This window comes from Heterobasidion irregulare, assembly GCF_000320585.1.
Source record: "Heterobasidion irregulare TC 32-1 unplaced genomic scaffold scaffold_14, whole genome shotgun sequence".
Classification (NCBI taxonomy): Eukaryota; Fungi; Basidiomycota; class Agaricomycetes; order Russulales; family Bondarzewiaceae; genus Heterobasidion; species Heterobasidion irregulare.
Genome location: NW_009258210.1, coordinates 21,333 through 37,048, shown reverse-complemented (window position 1 = coordinate 37,048; position 15,716 = coordinate 21,333). Strand labels below are relative to the sequence as shown.

Genomic DNA, 15,716 nt, shown 5'->3' with positions numbered 1-15,716 from the left:
CGATATAGCAATGAAGACTGTAGTAGGAAGACTACAGTGGATGAAGATTCCTGTATGTGAAGATACAGGAGAACGAAGAGAATAGACTGAAGAACCTCAGCCTACTCTATGGGCCTTTTATACTACTTTAGGAAATAGGGCGTGAGAATACCGTATATGTATCCATAGGTATTCTCTAAGTCGTCTCTCTCAATAACGACTACTCTTGTGCTTCTCCGTTCGTCTCCTTCCGGCGAGGAAAGACTAGGAGGTTAATGCCCGTTGTGTGAGTAGTTTGTAAGGCGGTGTTCCATACCCGCTACGCAATAGGCCCGTGATACTCGACCAACGATAAGGTGATCCGTTGGGAGTGGATGACCAAGGTTACTATCTGTACCTTGTTTGTACGCCTCACTGTGTGAGGCCGCTTGATATTTGTGATGATCGTGTCGGTATAGACCGCCGTTAAGGCCCGACAGAACGTGATCATAACACTCAATATGTAGCCAGTCTCATCCTAAAATCCAGTTAGGGCCAGTTGGAACAGCGATCTTGGTGGTCACAAAGGTGGGCCATTTGACATATCCTACATCTGATCTGTTTGTGGTAACTGGCCAGGCTGGAGAATCTCGTGCTATGCATTGTGCTTCAACCTTTCTTTCTAACTTGTTTCCTGCAGGCTGACTTTACAGTTGATCATCCATGGAGTCAGTGAGCTCTAGGGTGCTGTGTAAAACTCCTAATTTTTAACCGGGTTAATAACAGGTGTTAATAACGCATTATTGACGCGTTATCAACAGGCACGTATCAGACCCCTTGGTTTTTAAGGTTAATAACTAATTTCCCAAAATAGCAATATATCTCAAATTTGTTGTTATTCAGTGCAATCTCTGTTTCTGAATGATTGTCAAACTCACCTCCTTGTCCAGAGCAGGCCTCTAAGGTGGTGGGGGCAGAAAAGAGGGCATACAGTGCTGTTGTTGTCATCCCAGCACTGTTCTTGTTGGTGGTACATGAGTAAAGTATTGTCAGTTGGCTGAATTCTGGAGGCATATAAATAATCTTTTGGATTTTATAGATAGTGCCTGAACCTGATCAGGTTGTGGTGTATTATTTACAGAATATAGGAGCTTGAATGATGTCCAACTTGCATCATGGTGGCTTTTCTGGTTCCGCCGCAAGGGGAGGTTAGGCTAAGACACCCAACTCCACAACCGCTTGCTTAAATCATCCTGTCTATGCTCCAGCCATCTGGGCCTCTCCAATTCATTTAGGCTTAGTTTACAGAATCAGAATGTATAGCACTGAGTGAGCTATAAGCCATTATTTTGTTTGCCCATTTTCTCGATTTTACTTTCATTTTCCCACGCTCACAATATGTAGTTATTAACACTGGTTATTAACGCGTTATTAACACCTCCTGGTTAATAACCGGTTAAAAAGCCCTGCGAAGTTCTACACAGCGCCCTAGTGAGCTCACACCTTGATTACCATGGGGCATTCAAGTAAATGTCTGTCGACTACGCAGAATCGAACAGAGAAGTCGACGGATATCGATCCAATCACTCCCACAAAACAAGATGGACACAAACAGCCTCCAGGCAAACTTGGAGATACTGATGTCTCCTTGCCAGGTACTTCTACTTCTATTGTCTCTACAGTCAAGGACATCCCAGACCATTTCCCACCTACTGTTCCGCTGCACTTGATCAGGCGTTATTTCTCCCTGGCATATCGCTCAAAAATGGACCCGTACTCGGGTGTACCATTGATTGGGACTGACCATACTGTGTGGTGGCGGATGCTTTTTGTTGCGAAAGGCTTGAATTTTGGGGTGCCAGCTGCTCCTGGGAAGGATGGTCTACTTCTCTCGAATGTCACGCAGATGAACAACCCCGAGGAAGTGGCCGTGTGGGCGGAGGACAACAGAAGCGATTGGATTTATTACGGTCAATACGTTGTGACTGGGTCAGATGGGCGTCTATCCAAAGAAGAGTTTTCGCGTCTCTCCGAGAGAGTAGTTCACATTTCTCCCGGGTTTTGAAGTTTTGGTCTTACTACGACATTGTCTATTTATACTTAGGTGCGCAAGAATTGGGCCGACTTGATCGTGCGCCAATGCTACTGGGGCATAGATATATCGCTACACCACCAGAACATGGTCAGAGATCTCACGCAGTGTTATCACAGGTGAAGCCTCGTTTTTCTCAGGGTCCTGAATAAAGTAATTCTTAGTCGAACGTATACAATCAGGTTCGTCGAATACCACGTTTTTGAAAGCGGGAAACTGGTATGTTCCTTCTCAATCTCTGGCAGTCATCCTCTGAGTGCACATTCTCAAAGGCTCTGGACATTTACACTTTGCGCTGCGTTGGGTTTGATCTTACCTTGACCAGAAAATCATATAGGATTAAGCCGTCATGGCAATGATAGGATTTACATGTGGATAGAACAAGTTCATCGGAAATCTAGTTCTCACACTTTTCGCTGCGATACCCATGTGGATAAATACCCATAATACACACTCTGTACTCAAGTCTTGCGTCCGACACAAAGGAGTGTTCACAACCCATCAACTCGCATATCAATGTGGATAGCGACGAGATTAAGCACTGAACCGAGGGTCACAGTAATAAAGAAAGACAGACTACGCAGACATTACATTTCATGGTTTCAATTTTACAAACCGTTGATGGAGGGTCTTCAAGCCAAAACTTCCTTCAAAATTTCGATCACCTTCTCCACTTCGTTCACTGTATTGTAGTGAACCAACGATACCCGTACGACGGCATCATCAATATCTAAATTTGGGCTGAGCATGCTCACGAGGGTATATGCGTAGAAGTGCCCGTAACGTATGCCAATCTGTCTCATCCGAATTGCCCCTTATTGGCTAAACTTTTGAGAAGATTTTAGAGAAATAACACGCACCCCTCCTTTTCGGTCAAAAGCCGCCACAACGTCCTTGCTCCGAATCGGGCGGGTTCCCACGACCACAAAACTGATAGTGGGTACACGCGTAGGACCTGCATTCTCCTCACCGATGATTCGTACGCCCCGTTCCTCTTGCGAACGTAGAAAGGCGAGCAATGGCTCAACAATAGTCTGTTCGTGCGCCACTATGGCCTCAAAGGTATCCGTCAGGGTATGGGAAGGCGTCAAGGAAAGCAAGTATGCCAAGACGCCAGATGTGCCGTAGACAAGTTCGTAACCTGGTCCCCCTGGCTGCAGCTTGTAAGAAGTCGAGGAGGCGGTGAGGAAATGGTGAGTGAGGGCGGTGATTGAGCTTTCGAGTGAGACAGAACGTGCGTAGAGGGCAGCGATGTGTGGTCCATATACCTACAGAGAGTCGATCAGAGATGTTCAATCTACATCCTCGAGGTTTGCGTACCTTGTAGAATGAAAAGAAGCAAAAGTCGACATCCCAATCTTGCACATCAATTCGCCGGTGGGGTGCATATGCTACACAATCCACGGAGAACTCGATCTTCCGTACGGAGACTTCTTTGGCTCTGGCACGTGCGGCGCTGATAACCGCCTTGACGGGGACGATGCTTCCAAGGATGTTGGAGCACGCAGTAAATGCTACGAGACGTGTCTTCGAAGTTATGAGAGGCAGGAGGTCCTCCACATCGAGATACACCGCGTATGGGTTGTTGGGTGAGTCCTTCGATACGCGAGGGTTCCAGAGTTTGATCGTAGCTTCCTTACGTGCGGCCAGCTTCTTCCATGGACCCGCGTTTGCTGATCTTGTATGAGCTTGAGGGCATCATGATCTTATCTGTGCTCATGCAACGTACCTTCGTGTTCTCCGGTAATTATGAGCTCCTCCCCCGGAAGCACATCGCCCTCCAATCCACGAGCCAGATTCTCCACAACTAGTGTTGAACTCGATGCAAAGGCGATCTCTTCTTCCGATCTCGCATTGAACAGCATGGCGGCATCCGATATTCCTCTTTTGACCCTGTTGGTTGACTCAACTGATATTGAGTAGTCAGCTCCGAGCTGAACGTTTGTATTGAGGAGGTAATCAGATATCTGCGCGACGACATCTCCTGTACATTGTGAACCCCCAGCATTATCTGCAAAAATGTACCCAGAAGCGAGGGAGGGGAATTTAGACCGAGCAGCTGTGACAAATGTGGATGGCATGTTTAGTTGGATGTAGGAGTTCGAGATGGGAAGATAAGCACCTAGGTGGCAGCAATGGAGAAGGCACACGACGGTCCGGCCAGGCCGCTAAAAATGATATGATTTCGAAACAGGTGATACAGCACGATTCCAAGGCTCGTTAGAGATCTGCCTCATAAACAACGAATATTGCAAGATGCTGTATTGAAACCATTGAGTCCCTCAAGGTCGCATGAGGAAACACAGCCTTGTAAAGCTCCAGGGTTTCAACGATTTACTTGCATCTTCCTCAGTAAACTAGCTATCGAGTCAGCTAATCTGAGAAGGTGAGGAAAACAAAAAAAAAATGATACGAATATTCGGAGCTGGGACGGCAAGAGCGATGACGATAATATTGTGTTTGATGTAGTAGAGTCCAAGTTTATCATGTAAAAATTCTTTGAGTATTGACTTCGTTCTGAAACAAGGACTGGCGAAAGTCATGCGAAGGAATCGAAGGACTCTAACGCGAACAGTCACATCAGTCACATGGAGTCGTCGCGGCGCTCGTCACACCCTATTTTCCTCTTCCTCTTCCACATTCTTTTCGATGAATGCTATATAACCCAAATTCCGATACCTGACAATCTATACCATCTATACCACAGAATCTTCCATATCGCTCAATGCCTGATGTTCTACCGCAAAAGCGTTCCTTCACGGGTCATCACGACCTCCTTCCGGCATCACAGTCGCGCACGGCTGTTCCGGTGTCAATGATTCCTGTTAGCACACTTGTTTCGTGGACACTTGGGCGAGGAACTGTGGTGTGTGGACTTCTGAAGCGTATGTGCTGTTGAACTGATCTGTGGCATTCTCGATAGCTGTGGAGGATATGGCCGGCAGTTTTGATGCACACTCTTTTTGCGACAGGTGAGATCCTACTCTAGCTCTTTCTTTTCTCGGGGTGAAAGTTTTGCCGAAATCAATTTACGAAATCGAGCGCTTTGACTTACTTGCGGTTTTAACATAAATCCTGTACCTACGTTGTGTTCAGAATATAACGCAAGGCCATTTTCAATCACCTCACTACTCGCTCGGTACCTTCAAATGTTAACCTCCTCTTGATCGAATAGCCGTGTCTGTTGCATCGATGGAAACGAAAATATACCTTGGGATCCCTAATATCATGCTCACAGTTCTTGGTGGGTTTCCGTACTTATCATCACTCTTCCGGTGTCTAAGCCATGTTGCCCATAGGTGTTGTCATCGGCTTTGTAATTTCTTACCGTGCTTCAAGCGGGTGAGTACCATCTTGTCGCCGGTCCTCTTATTCTCAGCGATTCGGCCAGCTACGATCGCTACTGGACCGGCCGGACAGCTTGGTCGGATGTAATGCGCACCACACGCACACTTACCCGCCTCATCTGGTTCCATGTACCGCTGCGGTTGACTCCTAAAACTACTGATGAAATTGGTTCCGGCGATATGGCAGCCAGGAGCGCTGCGGAGGTACGGAAGGTTATGAAAGAGAAAAATATGGCGATTGACCTGGTCAATGGGTATGTTGAGATCATGCAACCCTCTTTCCTTCTGAGCTGATTTTCGAGTTGTAGATTTGTAGTCGCATTGAAGCATCATCTGCGGGGTGCGTATCAAACACGTTGATATTCTTAGCGATGAAGGTATTGCTGACTTGCTCTAGGTGAACAAGGTATTTATTACCAAGATCTATACGGCCTCGTTCGTCCGCTCCATGATGTACGTCACTCTCCTCGATATCATAACTAATTGTTAGGATACAATTTGTTTCTAGCATCCGCATTACGCTCATCACCGTCATCCTGTTGCCTCGTCGACAACTACTTCGCCGCTGCCCACTGCGCAACCCATCGCTTCTGCATCGATTCCGTACACATCCAATCAGACGTTCGGCGACCCAATCATCCCTGCCATAAACTCATATGGTTCTTTGCACAGCGCACGTCATGCACTACGCCGCTCATCGACCCGCTCGACTAGTACTGACTCATCTGACTCCTCCCACGAGCGCAGGCTTTTACTACCGTCCAGCATGCCAACAACTCAGACATTCTTTTCGAAGATTGCACCAGATCTGATTCCATTTCATAATGCCTTCCGGACAATATTTGGATTCTGGAGTGGTAGGCGCAGCGGTGATGCACACACTGGAAACGTGAGTTTTCCTATCATTCGCTCCTGGAGATTCTTGAAATTTTCAACAACTGACTTGAGTATATCAGAATCAAGAGGGCTCAGAGGGTGGTGTCCAACGTCGCTGGAGTGACGATCATAAGATATCCAAAGCGCAGATGAAACACCGGCCGCGCATTGCCGGTAATGGAGAAAATCTCCCGCTCGACATACTGTATCATATAAGTGTTTGGTTGGCCTCGCTGGAAGATCGTGGAACTGTTCCTGGCACGAGTCTGGGTAGCATGATCGGATGCATCGCTACGTTTGAGGACAGCCTGTCTAGTGAGTGCCTTTTTGTATCCCCATACCATTGTATTCAAGAGATTGTTCCCAATTGAAGCCTTGGAAAAGATTTTGACTACGCCGCTCCCGTTGTAAGTGGACATCCATGTATGCCTTCTTGGAAATCTAATTATATGTTTTTGCAGTGTTTACTCTGTCCACATTAGGTCGGTCTTTGATCTTTGCGAACTCGACCGACGTTTTTGACTTCGATATGCCGTGACACCCAAACAGACAGTAAGCTTTACAAACTGGCTTGCCTTGATGTGTTTGCTCACAAGTGAACAGCACCGTCTGGATATACCTTTTTTTCCTACCATTCCAGCTTGTTGACTTGTTTGGTTGGTATACGATACCTGGCGTAGCTATCGCGTCTTTCATATACCTCGGATTCTTGGCTGCAGGTGAGGAGATTGAACAGCCGTTTGGTACGTTCACCCCTTGTTAACGGATGTAGCGCTCGCTGACGTTTCTTGTCGTTGCAGGATACGACGAGGTATGTCAATTACCATTGACCATCAAATCTGTGGATTAATAGACGAGCGCAGAACGACCTCGACCTCGACATGTTTTGCCGCGAGATTGTTCATGCTGACATTGAGCGCCTGAAGAAAACACCGTCAGCGAACGTGTTTATAGGGTTGGCACACGAGGAAATTGTCTAGTGTTCCGTGGCCTCATGAAGGTCATTGGCTTCTCAGCTATCACATTTTTTCTAGTTCTAGGTGAGGAAGATGTCATCACTGACCTCGTCGTACCATGCACTCCCTCTGCTAAGATCTGGAATCCATAAGTGCTATGCGTGGCAGTTCTCTTCGATTGTGCAGTCCTCTTGCTGTGCATCACGTATGTTTTATCCTAAGAATGCAAGTCTTCATGTGTGTGGTTCACACGTAGCAGGCTATCTAGTGGTAGTATGAGCCTCATTTAGTATGCTCGAGTCCCTGCACAAGCCCAGAACTTCTATGGCTCAATCGGGGTAGATCATATCGGTCAAAGGTACCCGTACCCGTCAAACCTGCCATTATAAACCTCGTTTGCTTCCTGACCCTGTTCCCACTCGGCGAGCCGCCTCATCAAGTTAGCCCACTGATTCTCCGTGACCACTCCCTCCAACCAATGCTTGATAGCATCCTTCCCTTCATCTAAGACCCTCTGCCAACCTCTTCTCAAGAGCGCTCCTTCATCTCTTCCGAAACTTCTCCATTCCTCAGTGAACTTCTGCCCTAGCCTAGGCACGCCGCCATGACCTGCCTTGCCTCGTTCCTGCAAGAATTTCACAAGTCCGTCTTGATACTGCTCAGAGCCACCTTCCCCGACAAGACGATGCCCGACATACGCAGGATCAAAACCTGCATCTCGAAGGTTTGATTCTTGTGTGATGAGATCGTTCATCAGCTCGGAGCGGGGAGGAAGCAGAGATGGGTCCGCAATGGTGAAGGCCGTGAACAGCGATTGAGCGCTGTCTGAGACGGCGTTTGCTACAAAAACGGGTAGACCTATAAAGTATAATGCGCCGACGGGGTATGCCGGGTCAAGAGAAAGGAGGTGACGGTACAGCGGACGAACATAACGCAGGTTCGTTGTCAGCTGGTCCAGAGACTGGGTTGTGTTGATCGAGAGATGGCCGGAATCTGTAAGAAATGGGATACGATTCTCATATCCTGTTCCGAAGATGACTGTATCGATGTGAGTCAACGTCGTATTGTCCTCGAAGATGATGGAGCCAGACTTGAAGCTCCTGATCCGCGGTTTAAAATCCGCTCCAGGGATATCTGGGAACGGAAAATCGCGGAAGTCGGTAGTTTTGAGCGACACGTAAGTCTAAGTTGCAAGTATCAGAGCACTGCATTACATCACATCCAGTCTACATGAAGACATACCGAATTTGCGAACCCGACTACTTGCTGAGCTATATCGCGACCGCTAGCTCCCCCTCCAACGACAATGACGTTTCTTGCTTTGAAATCTTCTGGGTTTCGGTAGAATATGGAATGCAGGATGAGGTGGTGAGCGCCTCTTTCCCACTCCTCCCGTCCTTCGATGACAGGCTCGTACGGGTAATGGTTATGTCCATTCGCTATGATCAGATGATCAAATTCTTCCTCAGCTGTAGTCTCATTATGCAGACGATCCTTAATCAATAATCGCCACTGCCCCTTCTCACTTGACCCAATCCACCGGCTTTCTAGAATTTCGTGGTTGAGTCTAAGATGAGACGATAGATTCCAGTGATTTATGATATCGACGTGATATTGCTGCACATCCGGATGCTGAGGATACAGAGGTGTTTCTGGTCGAAACGGAAAGTGCGGAATCGTCACTGGCAAGTAGATAGTAGATATGTGTTAGTTTTGTTCGCTCATTCACTTGCAAGTACGTACTGGTAGGGTGCGGAGTGTTGGTCATCAAACGAGGGTATAGCGGGGTCTCAGGAAGCTCAGGTGGGCGAGGGACATTCAGGTCTGGAAGCCTATTTCTGAAGGTGTTAGCCTCAGAGATACAAGTCTAAATTATATCCTCACCATACTCCACCGACATCTCTTTTCTGCTCGTATAAAACGACTTCCCAACGACTTCGTTCCTCTTCTGGCAAATCGACGAGTAATGTCTTGAGTGCAGTAACGCCTCCCGTTCCGCCTCCAACGATGGCTATGCGTTTCGACGGCTTTCCCACGTTGCCGATCTGGGTTGTTTGTACGGGAAAAAATGAGGGAGCATCCAGTCTAAAGCCAGACAAGACTAGCTGAGCGACTCGCCACAGCGACATGGTGATGGGGAAAAGATGGGATGTTCACCAAGGCAATCATTGTAGATAAGTGGCGAATTTAGCACGAGTGCTGCGACAGCTTGCCGCACTGTAAGCGTGGTTCGAAACGAAATATTCGTCATGATCGACGACATTGGCGTGCTTCGTAGTGGCAGTTCAGAAGTGTGAACTCTCTCTGTAAGGCAAGTCTAGATCTCGTGGAACGTGACTGGAAGCATGACTTGAGACAAACTTGTAAGTTAGCATATATGACGAGCAGAGGGCAACGACTTGTAGCATATATAGCGAGCGCAAGGTTCTACGGTGACCGCGAAGGACACAGATTCCCAGGCGAGATTATCAGGTGCAGCCACACGATGGTTGGTTTGACAAATCCCTAAGATAGCATGGCATTGCTATAGCTGGACAGCACATCGTGTCAGATAGTGTCATCGAAAGAGCCAAAATCAACATAGATTTATGCCTCAGCCCCAAAGCAGCCTACGTGAAAATAGGCAGAACAAAATATACATCAATGTGTTCGTACCTATCGCACAAATTTTCTCTGAGAAAGACCACATAATGTTCCTCGTGAAGAGAACAAACGCGATCTGTAAAGCACACGTACCATGCTATACGAATAGCTCGATCATTGAAATCAGCATCAGAATCATCCCACTGAGAACCCATGTGACGTGACTGGTGTAGGGCTGTAAGTGCATCGCACTGCTAGTTCCGGTAGAGCTCGCGCTCGGATTTGGCGCTGCACTGTTGGCTGCACTCGGCGAGGTGAGGGAGGCAGTAGTATTGCTAGTAGCACTAGACGCAGCTGTTGAAGATGATGGTGAGGCAGTCATAGCTATAGACTGCGATACAGAAGAAGATGCGGCAGAGGATGCTGATGTCCCGATTGCCCTGGAGCTGGAAAGGGCGGAAGAACTTGAGATTGACGAAGATGGGGCTATTTTCGGGTGAATAGATTGATGTATGCGATCTTTCAGTGAAGCATGATATGGAGAATAACGGACTAGGGATACCTGGAACTGTGCTAGAGGAGGCAGTAGAGGATCTGGGAGACGAGGGGGCGGATGAGCTAGCTGAAAAGAAAATCGTTGGTCTTATGATGCCACTTCAATATAATGATTGATGCGTACTGGATGTACAAAGGTCGAGAAAATATTGAGCTGCTGCATTCAAATCGGATGAGGAGCACTCTTGGGCGATGCATTCACCCGCATCCATAGCAAAAGTTGGAGTGGTGCAAATACATTGCAGGTCCGTTCTATCCGTGGTATGAATGCCTTCAGTCACGGTAAACCTCATAGGCGCTTAACGAATGACACACATAGCGGTGCAACCCGAGACAGCTAATACCGCAGTCGCGCATTGTAACGCACATTGTGGCGGACTCTGGGCACGAGAAGGAGCTACGGCCAATAGGAAATAAACTCCAATAACGAGGACCATTTCCAGAGCTCTTTGCGTGGTTGATGAGAGGGTTGAAACGAACGGCGGTGGGAAGGCACGATGCCCTTATAAAGGCTTCTCGAACCATAATAATGGTTTTGGAACTGAAGGCGGATCGCATGGGAATAAGTCGGCTAAAAGAACCATACATCCCATAAAAAGGAACATAGAGGAATGGAAGGGGTTTTATCCCGCGAAAGATGTCGAATGGCTGGATAGTGGAATGAGCTGACCGGTCGGATTGGTTAACTCGTTTTCAGATATTCCCTTACAATTTGTCACGTGGTAACATAGTGCCGAGTCCTGCCGAGTCACGTTCCTGAAATCTCGTTCATGTCCATTGGATTGAACTTCAATTTGTAGCTGTTGCGACCTCGACGATTTGGAATGTAATGTAGAGTCCAAACCTTTGATCGCCATGCAGTTTTTCATCTGAGCTGTTTTTCGCCATCTTTGATTCTACGACTTCAACTCTTGCTTAATGCTCATACGTCAATCGTCGTAGCAATTGTAGGTTTAGACGATGTATCTTAGGTATGCACTTCTATCTTTTCTTACGTAATCAGCTTGGATGTTTCTATTGGTATTTACTCATGTTCATGTTGCGCAGTGGTGAACAAAAAGACTCAATATCAATATTGACTTAGTGCTGCTATAGACATTCGCGAATGCCACCATCTACAAGTATTGTCGAATTCCGGGAGGCTCTCCGTGCCAGCCGCAATATCGTCGCCATCGCAGGCGCTGGACTTTCCGCTGCTTCAGGTATAGTGTGTTTGCGGCATCTCGCATAGAGACTGCCCATCTCATGTCTGACATAGGCATCCCAACTTTCAGAGACTCCGGTGGCTACTGGAAGAACTTCGACCTCAATTCCATCGCCACTCCTCAGTCTTTCCAGACCAACCCAAATTCGGTGTGGCAGTTCTATCTCGATAAATATGTCGAGTAAGTGGTGATATTTCGCGGATGATCCTTTTCGTTGAGTATACTCTTAAGAGCTCTACAAGCACAACCTAACCCCGCGCACCTCGCAGTAGCAGTACTTTGCATCCCAGAGCGCTTGCATGTCCTCGCGCCTGAGGCTATATTCGTGAGAGTCTTCGCATTTTTATTCTTTCTCGACTAGCTTACCTTTCTTGGAGACCCTTGTGACGCAGAATGTTGATGGCCTTAGTAGCAGAGCGCTGGATGTAGTCGAACAGCACCATTCCTTCTCGACCAAAGCCCACTCTCCCTCAACCAGTCCATATCCTATGTTTGAGATGCATGGTCGGTTGGATGAAGTGCTATGCACGCTCTGTGGGCAACGAGAAAAAATCACCAAAGGGCTTCTCTCTGTACCTTTGGAAGATTACTCAGTACGGACTGACGTTGAGAAGCAGGCTTTGCTGAATGACCTGCCTCGGTGTAGTCATTGTTCCAGTCTCCTTCGCCCTGGCGTCGTGTGGTTTGAAGAAACGCCGCTCCATCTGCGGGAAATTTGGGACATCATTGATAGAGCCGATATGTGTCTCGTCATCGGTACTTCATCTACAGTTTAGTTCATTCATCATTCTTTGAGTGCGTTAACCTGAACAAATACTTTTAGGTTCAGCCTGCAGCAGGATTTGCGCATGTGGTTTCTGAGCGCGGTGGTACAGTTGCTGTCTTCAATTTGAAGCTTGAGGAAAGCGATGATGAGCCAGATTTTTTATTTTTGGGATCTTGCGAGCAGACTCTGCCGCGCGTTTTGTTCGCGATCGATGTGTAGTGAGCATAGTACCGAAGCAGCGTCCAAGTATTTGATTTCCGCCAATAAAACATCGAGCCATAGCTGAAAACACTCACGAGCATGTCTAGACCCCTGGAGGGAACGGTCCAAAGTGCACTTGTAGTAATTAGACACCGTCACAAACCCCACGATACTCCGTGTCCGAGTAAATCTTTGAGTACGAAGACTGCGACAGCCTTGCCCATCAGCTCATCGGCTCGCAGCTACCGATAGATCTTCATTGCCGACAAAATCTACTTGTACAACGCGAAGCCCATGTGGAATCTACATACCAATCGGACTCAGGGCATCATCCATGGATAAATTACACGCTCGTCTAGAAAGTCTATGCAAAATATGAAGAATTCCTTACCACGACGTTCGCTGAAAAACAACGCACAGATAGCTTTATTTGAATATAAGGAGTGATTGGCCGAGGACAGCAGCGATATGTTGTGTTCCGCTGACCACGTGCCAATTAAATTAGCTTGCATAGTGTCAAATACGTCGTAAACTTTGAAAGGGTTTCCTCGCGATGGAAGTGAACTCCTGCTTGCAGGCTGAAAATGCTGATTCGCCAATCTGGGAGGTTAAGCGAGCTCGCTCGCTTTGCTGAGTTATGCTGTCATCGGGTCTGTTGAAATGTTCCTTCGGCATGGGGCAGCCGCGTCCGGCGAGGTCTGGCGGTTGTCATTGAGCAAAAAGGCTAAATTGAAGATCATGACATAACGATAAGGATGGAGATGGAATCTTGAATAACGAGGCGTTAGTCTCATGTACTTCTCATGTCCGCCGACGCTGTCCACCAGAGCAGAATGTTCACAGGAGATGCCTTGCACTTTACCTATAGCAGTGAGGCATTTGGTTCCGACCCAATGGATACCAAGGTCGTCTGAGGGTCCCAAATAGTTTGCTTCCGCAAACAGATGAGAGGGTGTCGCGCCAATTGATCTGACGGTCACCAAAGTAGCGTCACAGCTGGCCGTGCCTGGCAGAAAACAAAGGCGTGACGGACGCAGCGAAGTAACAAGTCACGCCTCACAGGCTCATCATCTCCCTTGACCCGCTCATCTTCATCTTTCCCTCTCCCCTTCCCAGACGACATCCTGAGGGCCTCTCTTCCAGACTGCGTGCGCGGCCATGGGCAACTGCATGTCAAATTCAGAGCTGCGAGAGGGAAAGACGCGCTCGGACGAAATTGATAAACAGATCGAGGAGGACTCTAAGAAGTTCAAGCGCGAATGTAAGATTCTGCTACTTGGTGAGTCCTTTTGTTCTCTTCCTCGCCACTCAGTGCATCTGGATGGAGGATGCGTTCGAGACGGGCGGCGCATTTCTCGCGGTCCATGTTCTGGATACCTTGACCGCCTACTTCGCTCCGCCCGTACCGGTCCCTTTCATCCGGCGTCTCTTGTGAACTAACTCCTTACTTGTAGGCTCTGGCGAGTCAGGAAAATCGACCATCGTGAAGCAAATGAAGATCATTCATCAGAACGGTTATACGACTGAGGAACTATTGGCCTTTCGCCCTCTAATATGGAAGAATCTCCTCGAGAGCGCGCACGCTGTAATTAATGCTCTCGCGAAGATCGGCCTGGAGCCAATCATGCCTTTGAACAAGGTGCATCCTCCCCTCTCCCTTTCCTCCGTGTATCATAGCTCTGACGCTGTGGTCTGCAGGACAATCTCCAGCGGCTGCTCAACTATGAGCTCGCCGAGTCCGATCCCTCCTTTTTCTTCAGCCCCGAAATGGCCCATGACATCCAAGATCTCTGGCAAGACCCAATAATCGCTAAGATGATGGATCACTCGTCACAATTCTACCTTATGGATTCCGCATCATAGTAGGCTTTCTGCCTTCGTTTGCGTCGCCGCGCCATCTTTCTCACGCAGTATCGGCCCTTTAGTTTCTTCACAGAAGCCCACCGACTAGCAGCAAACAACTACGTACCAACGCAGGAAGACGTCCTGCGAGCTCGAGCAAAGAGCACGGGGATCACCGAAACACGGTTCAATATGGGTACACTGTCGTGCGTTATCGCTTCCACTGGCGTCCAGCGTGTCATGCTCACAGCTGCTCAGAATACATATGTTTGATGTGGGAGGACAACGCTCGGAGCGCAAGAAGTGGATTCACTCGTTTGAGAGTGTTACCAGCATTATTTTCTGTACAGCATTGTCAGAGTACGATCAAGTTCTTTTGGAAGAGAAAAATCAGGTCCGTTGCTCGTTGCACGTGTATAGAACTCATGAGCACTGACATCCATATCCCCATCGACCCTGCGATGTTTTCACTAGAATCGAATGGCGGAGTCACTCGTCCTCTTCGATTCGGTCATCAACTCGAGATGGTTCCTTCGAACATCGATCATTTTGTTCTTGAATAAGATTGATGTCTTCAAGAATAAGCTACCGAAGGTTAGTATCTGCGTCATCTATTTTCATCCTTCAATGCACTGAGCATTTATCGATTAGGTGCCTCTGGAACGCTACTTCCCAGAGTACACAGGCGGAGCCGATGTGAATAAAGGCGCAAAGTACATTCTCTGGCGATTTATGCAGGCGAACCGGGCACGATTGAGCGTTTATCCGCAGTGCGTATTCATCGCGTGGATTTTATCGCTCCACCACATTTTGTATCTGTCTTATGTCTATCGAATCCTGATATCTCGCTGTTACATAGTATAACGCAGGCTACCGATACCTCAAATATTCGGCTCGTGTTTGTCACTGTCAAGGAAACGATTCTTCAAAACGCTCTCAAAGAGTCCGGAATCCTTTGACGTACTCATCTCTAATCTGGGTCAATCTGTGTCTTCCTCCTGTGTCGTCGGCTCGATCTTGGACCTTACCCTTCATCTATGTTATCCCTTTCCTCTCACGACTATTTGCATTCTCTTGTCTCTAATTTTTTTTTCTCCGCCTCGTTCTGTGACGCCTACGCGTTTGCTTTGTAACATCTCTCGGACCCACATTTCAATTACCTCGGCTTGTCGTCGTCTGATAGGAATCTTTTATTGTCTTGTAGTCGGTGAGTATTCTTGCTATGATCCGAGCCTGCAATGGTTGACAGTCCCGATTTTCAGATCGTGTTATTCATTCACATTCATCTCCATCATCGCATATTCCCGTGTCCGTCATATCTCCAGTGTATACATC

General features: G+C 47.7%; 7 protein-coding genes across 7 annotated transcripts; 4 read left to right on the top strand and 3 right to left on the bottom strand.

Annotated features, from left to right (window-relative positions):
- Window positions 1–808: 808 nt before the first annotated feature.
- Window positions 809–1,032, bottom strand: HETIRDRAFT_331983 (uncharacterized protein; the record flags this gene model as incomplete). Its single annotated transcript, XM_009554808.1, has 2 exons — window positions 809–840; window positions 897–1,032. 2 exons carry the CDS (start codon window positions 1,030–1,032, stop codon window positions 809–811), a joined length of 168 nt encoding a protein of 55 aa, XP_009553103.1.
- A 439-nt stretch (window positions 1,033–1,471) lies between these two features.
- On the top strand, window positions 1,472–2,173 carry HETIRDRAFT_120701 (uncharacterized protein; the record flags this gene model as incomplete). The annotated part of the gene is made up of 3 exons (XM_009554807.1): window positions 1,472–1,613; window positions 1,641–1,996; window positions 2,063–2,173. 3 exons carry the CDS (start codon window positions 1,472–1,474, stop codon window positions 2,171–2,173), a joined length of 609 nt encoding a protein of 202 aa, XP_009553102.1.
- Window positions 2,174–2,586: 413 nt separating this feature from the next.
- HETIRDRAFT_39956 (uncharacterized protein) lies at window positions 2,587–4,131 on the bottom strand (the record flags this gene model as incomplete). The annotated part of the gene is made up of 4 exons (XM_009554752.1): window positions 2,587–2,844; window positions 2,911–3,318; window positions 3,371–3,723; window positions 3,780–4,131. The coding sequence occupies 4 exons, from the start codon at window positions 4,129–4,131 to the stop codon at window positions 2,683–2,685; spliced, it is 1,275 nt and encodes a 424-aa protein (XP_009553047.1). The 3' UTR covers window positions 2,587–2,682.
- Window positions 4,132–4,775: 644 nt separating this feature from the next.
- Window positions 4,776–7,490, top strand: HETIRDRAFT_482364 (uncharacterized protein; the record flags this gene model as incomplete). Its single annotated transcript, XM_009554806.1, has 12 exons — window positions 4,776–4,916; window positions 4,974–5,022; window positions 5,226–5,294; window positions 5,350–5,392; window positions 5,442–5,651; window positions 5,706–5,737; window positions 5,795–5,850; window positions 5,906–6,286; window positions 6,363–6,588; window positions 6,647–6,680; window positions 6,877–7,020; window positions 7,127–7,490. 12 exons carry the CDS (start codon window positions 4,776–4,778, stop codon window positions 7,251–7,253), a joined length of 1,512 nt encoding a protein of 503 aa, XP_009553101.1. The 3' UTR covers window positions 7,254–7,490.
- Window positions 7,491–7,581: 91 nt separating this feature from the next.
- Window positions 7,582–10,579, bottom strand: HETIRDRAFT_108657 (uncharacterized protein; the record flags this gene model as incomplete). Its single annotated transcript, XM_009554805.1, has 7 exons — window positions 7,582–8,412; window positions 8,472–8,911; window positions 8,973–9,061; window positions 9,114–9,274; window positions 9,976–10,298; window positions 10,375–10,434; window positions 10,492–10,579. The coding sequence occupies 7 exons, from the start codon at window positions 10,577–10,579 to the stop codon at window positions 7,582–7,584; spliced, it is 1,992 nt and encodes a 663-aa protein (XP_009553100.1).
- Window positions 10,580–11,472: 893 nt separating this feature from the next.
- HETIRDRAFT_57382 (uncharacterized protein) lies at window positions 11,473–12,557 on the top strand (the record flags this gene model as incomplete). The annotated part of the gene is made up of 6 exons (XM_009554772.1): window positions 11,473–11,569; window positions 11,626–11,752; window positions 11,804–11,897; window positions 11,950–11,980; window positions 12,032–12,342; window positions 12,396–12,557. 6 exons carry the CDS (start codon window positions 11,473–11,475, stop codon window positions 12,555–12,557), a joined length of 822 nt encoding a protein of 273 aa, XP_009553067.1.
- A 1,140-nt stretch (window positions 12,558–13,697) lies between these two features.
- On the top strand, window positions 13,698–15,340 carry HETIRDRAFT_332448 (uncharacterized protein; the record flags this gene model as incomplete). The annotated part of the gene is made up of 8 exons (XM_009554804.1): window positions 13,698–13,818; window positions 13,994–14,178; window positions 14,238–14,401; window positions 14,465–14,587; window positions 14,640–14,775; window positions 14,856–14,975; window positions 15,033–15,151; window positions 15,241–15,340. 8 exons carry the CDS (start codon window positions 13,698–13,700, stop codon window positions 15,338–15,340), a joined length of 1,068 nt encoding a protein of 355 aa, XP_009553099.1.
- Window positions 15,341–15,716: the final 376 nt, after the last annotated feature.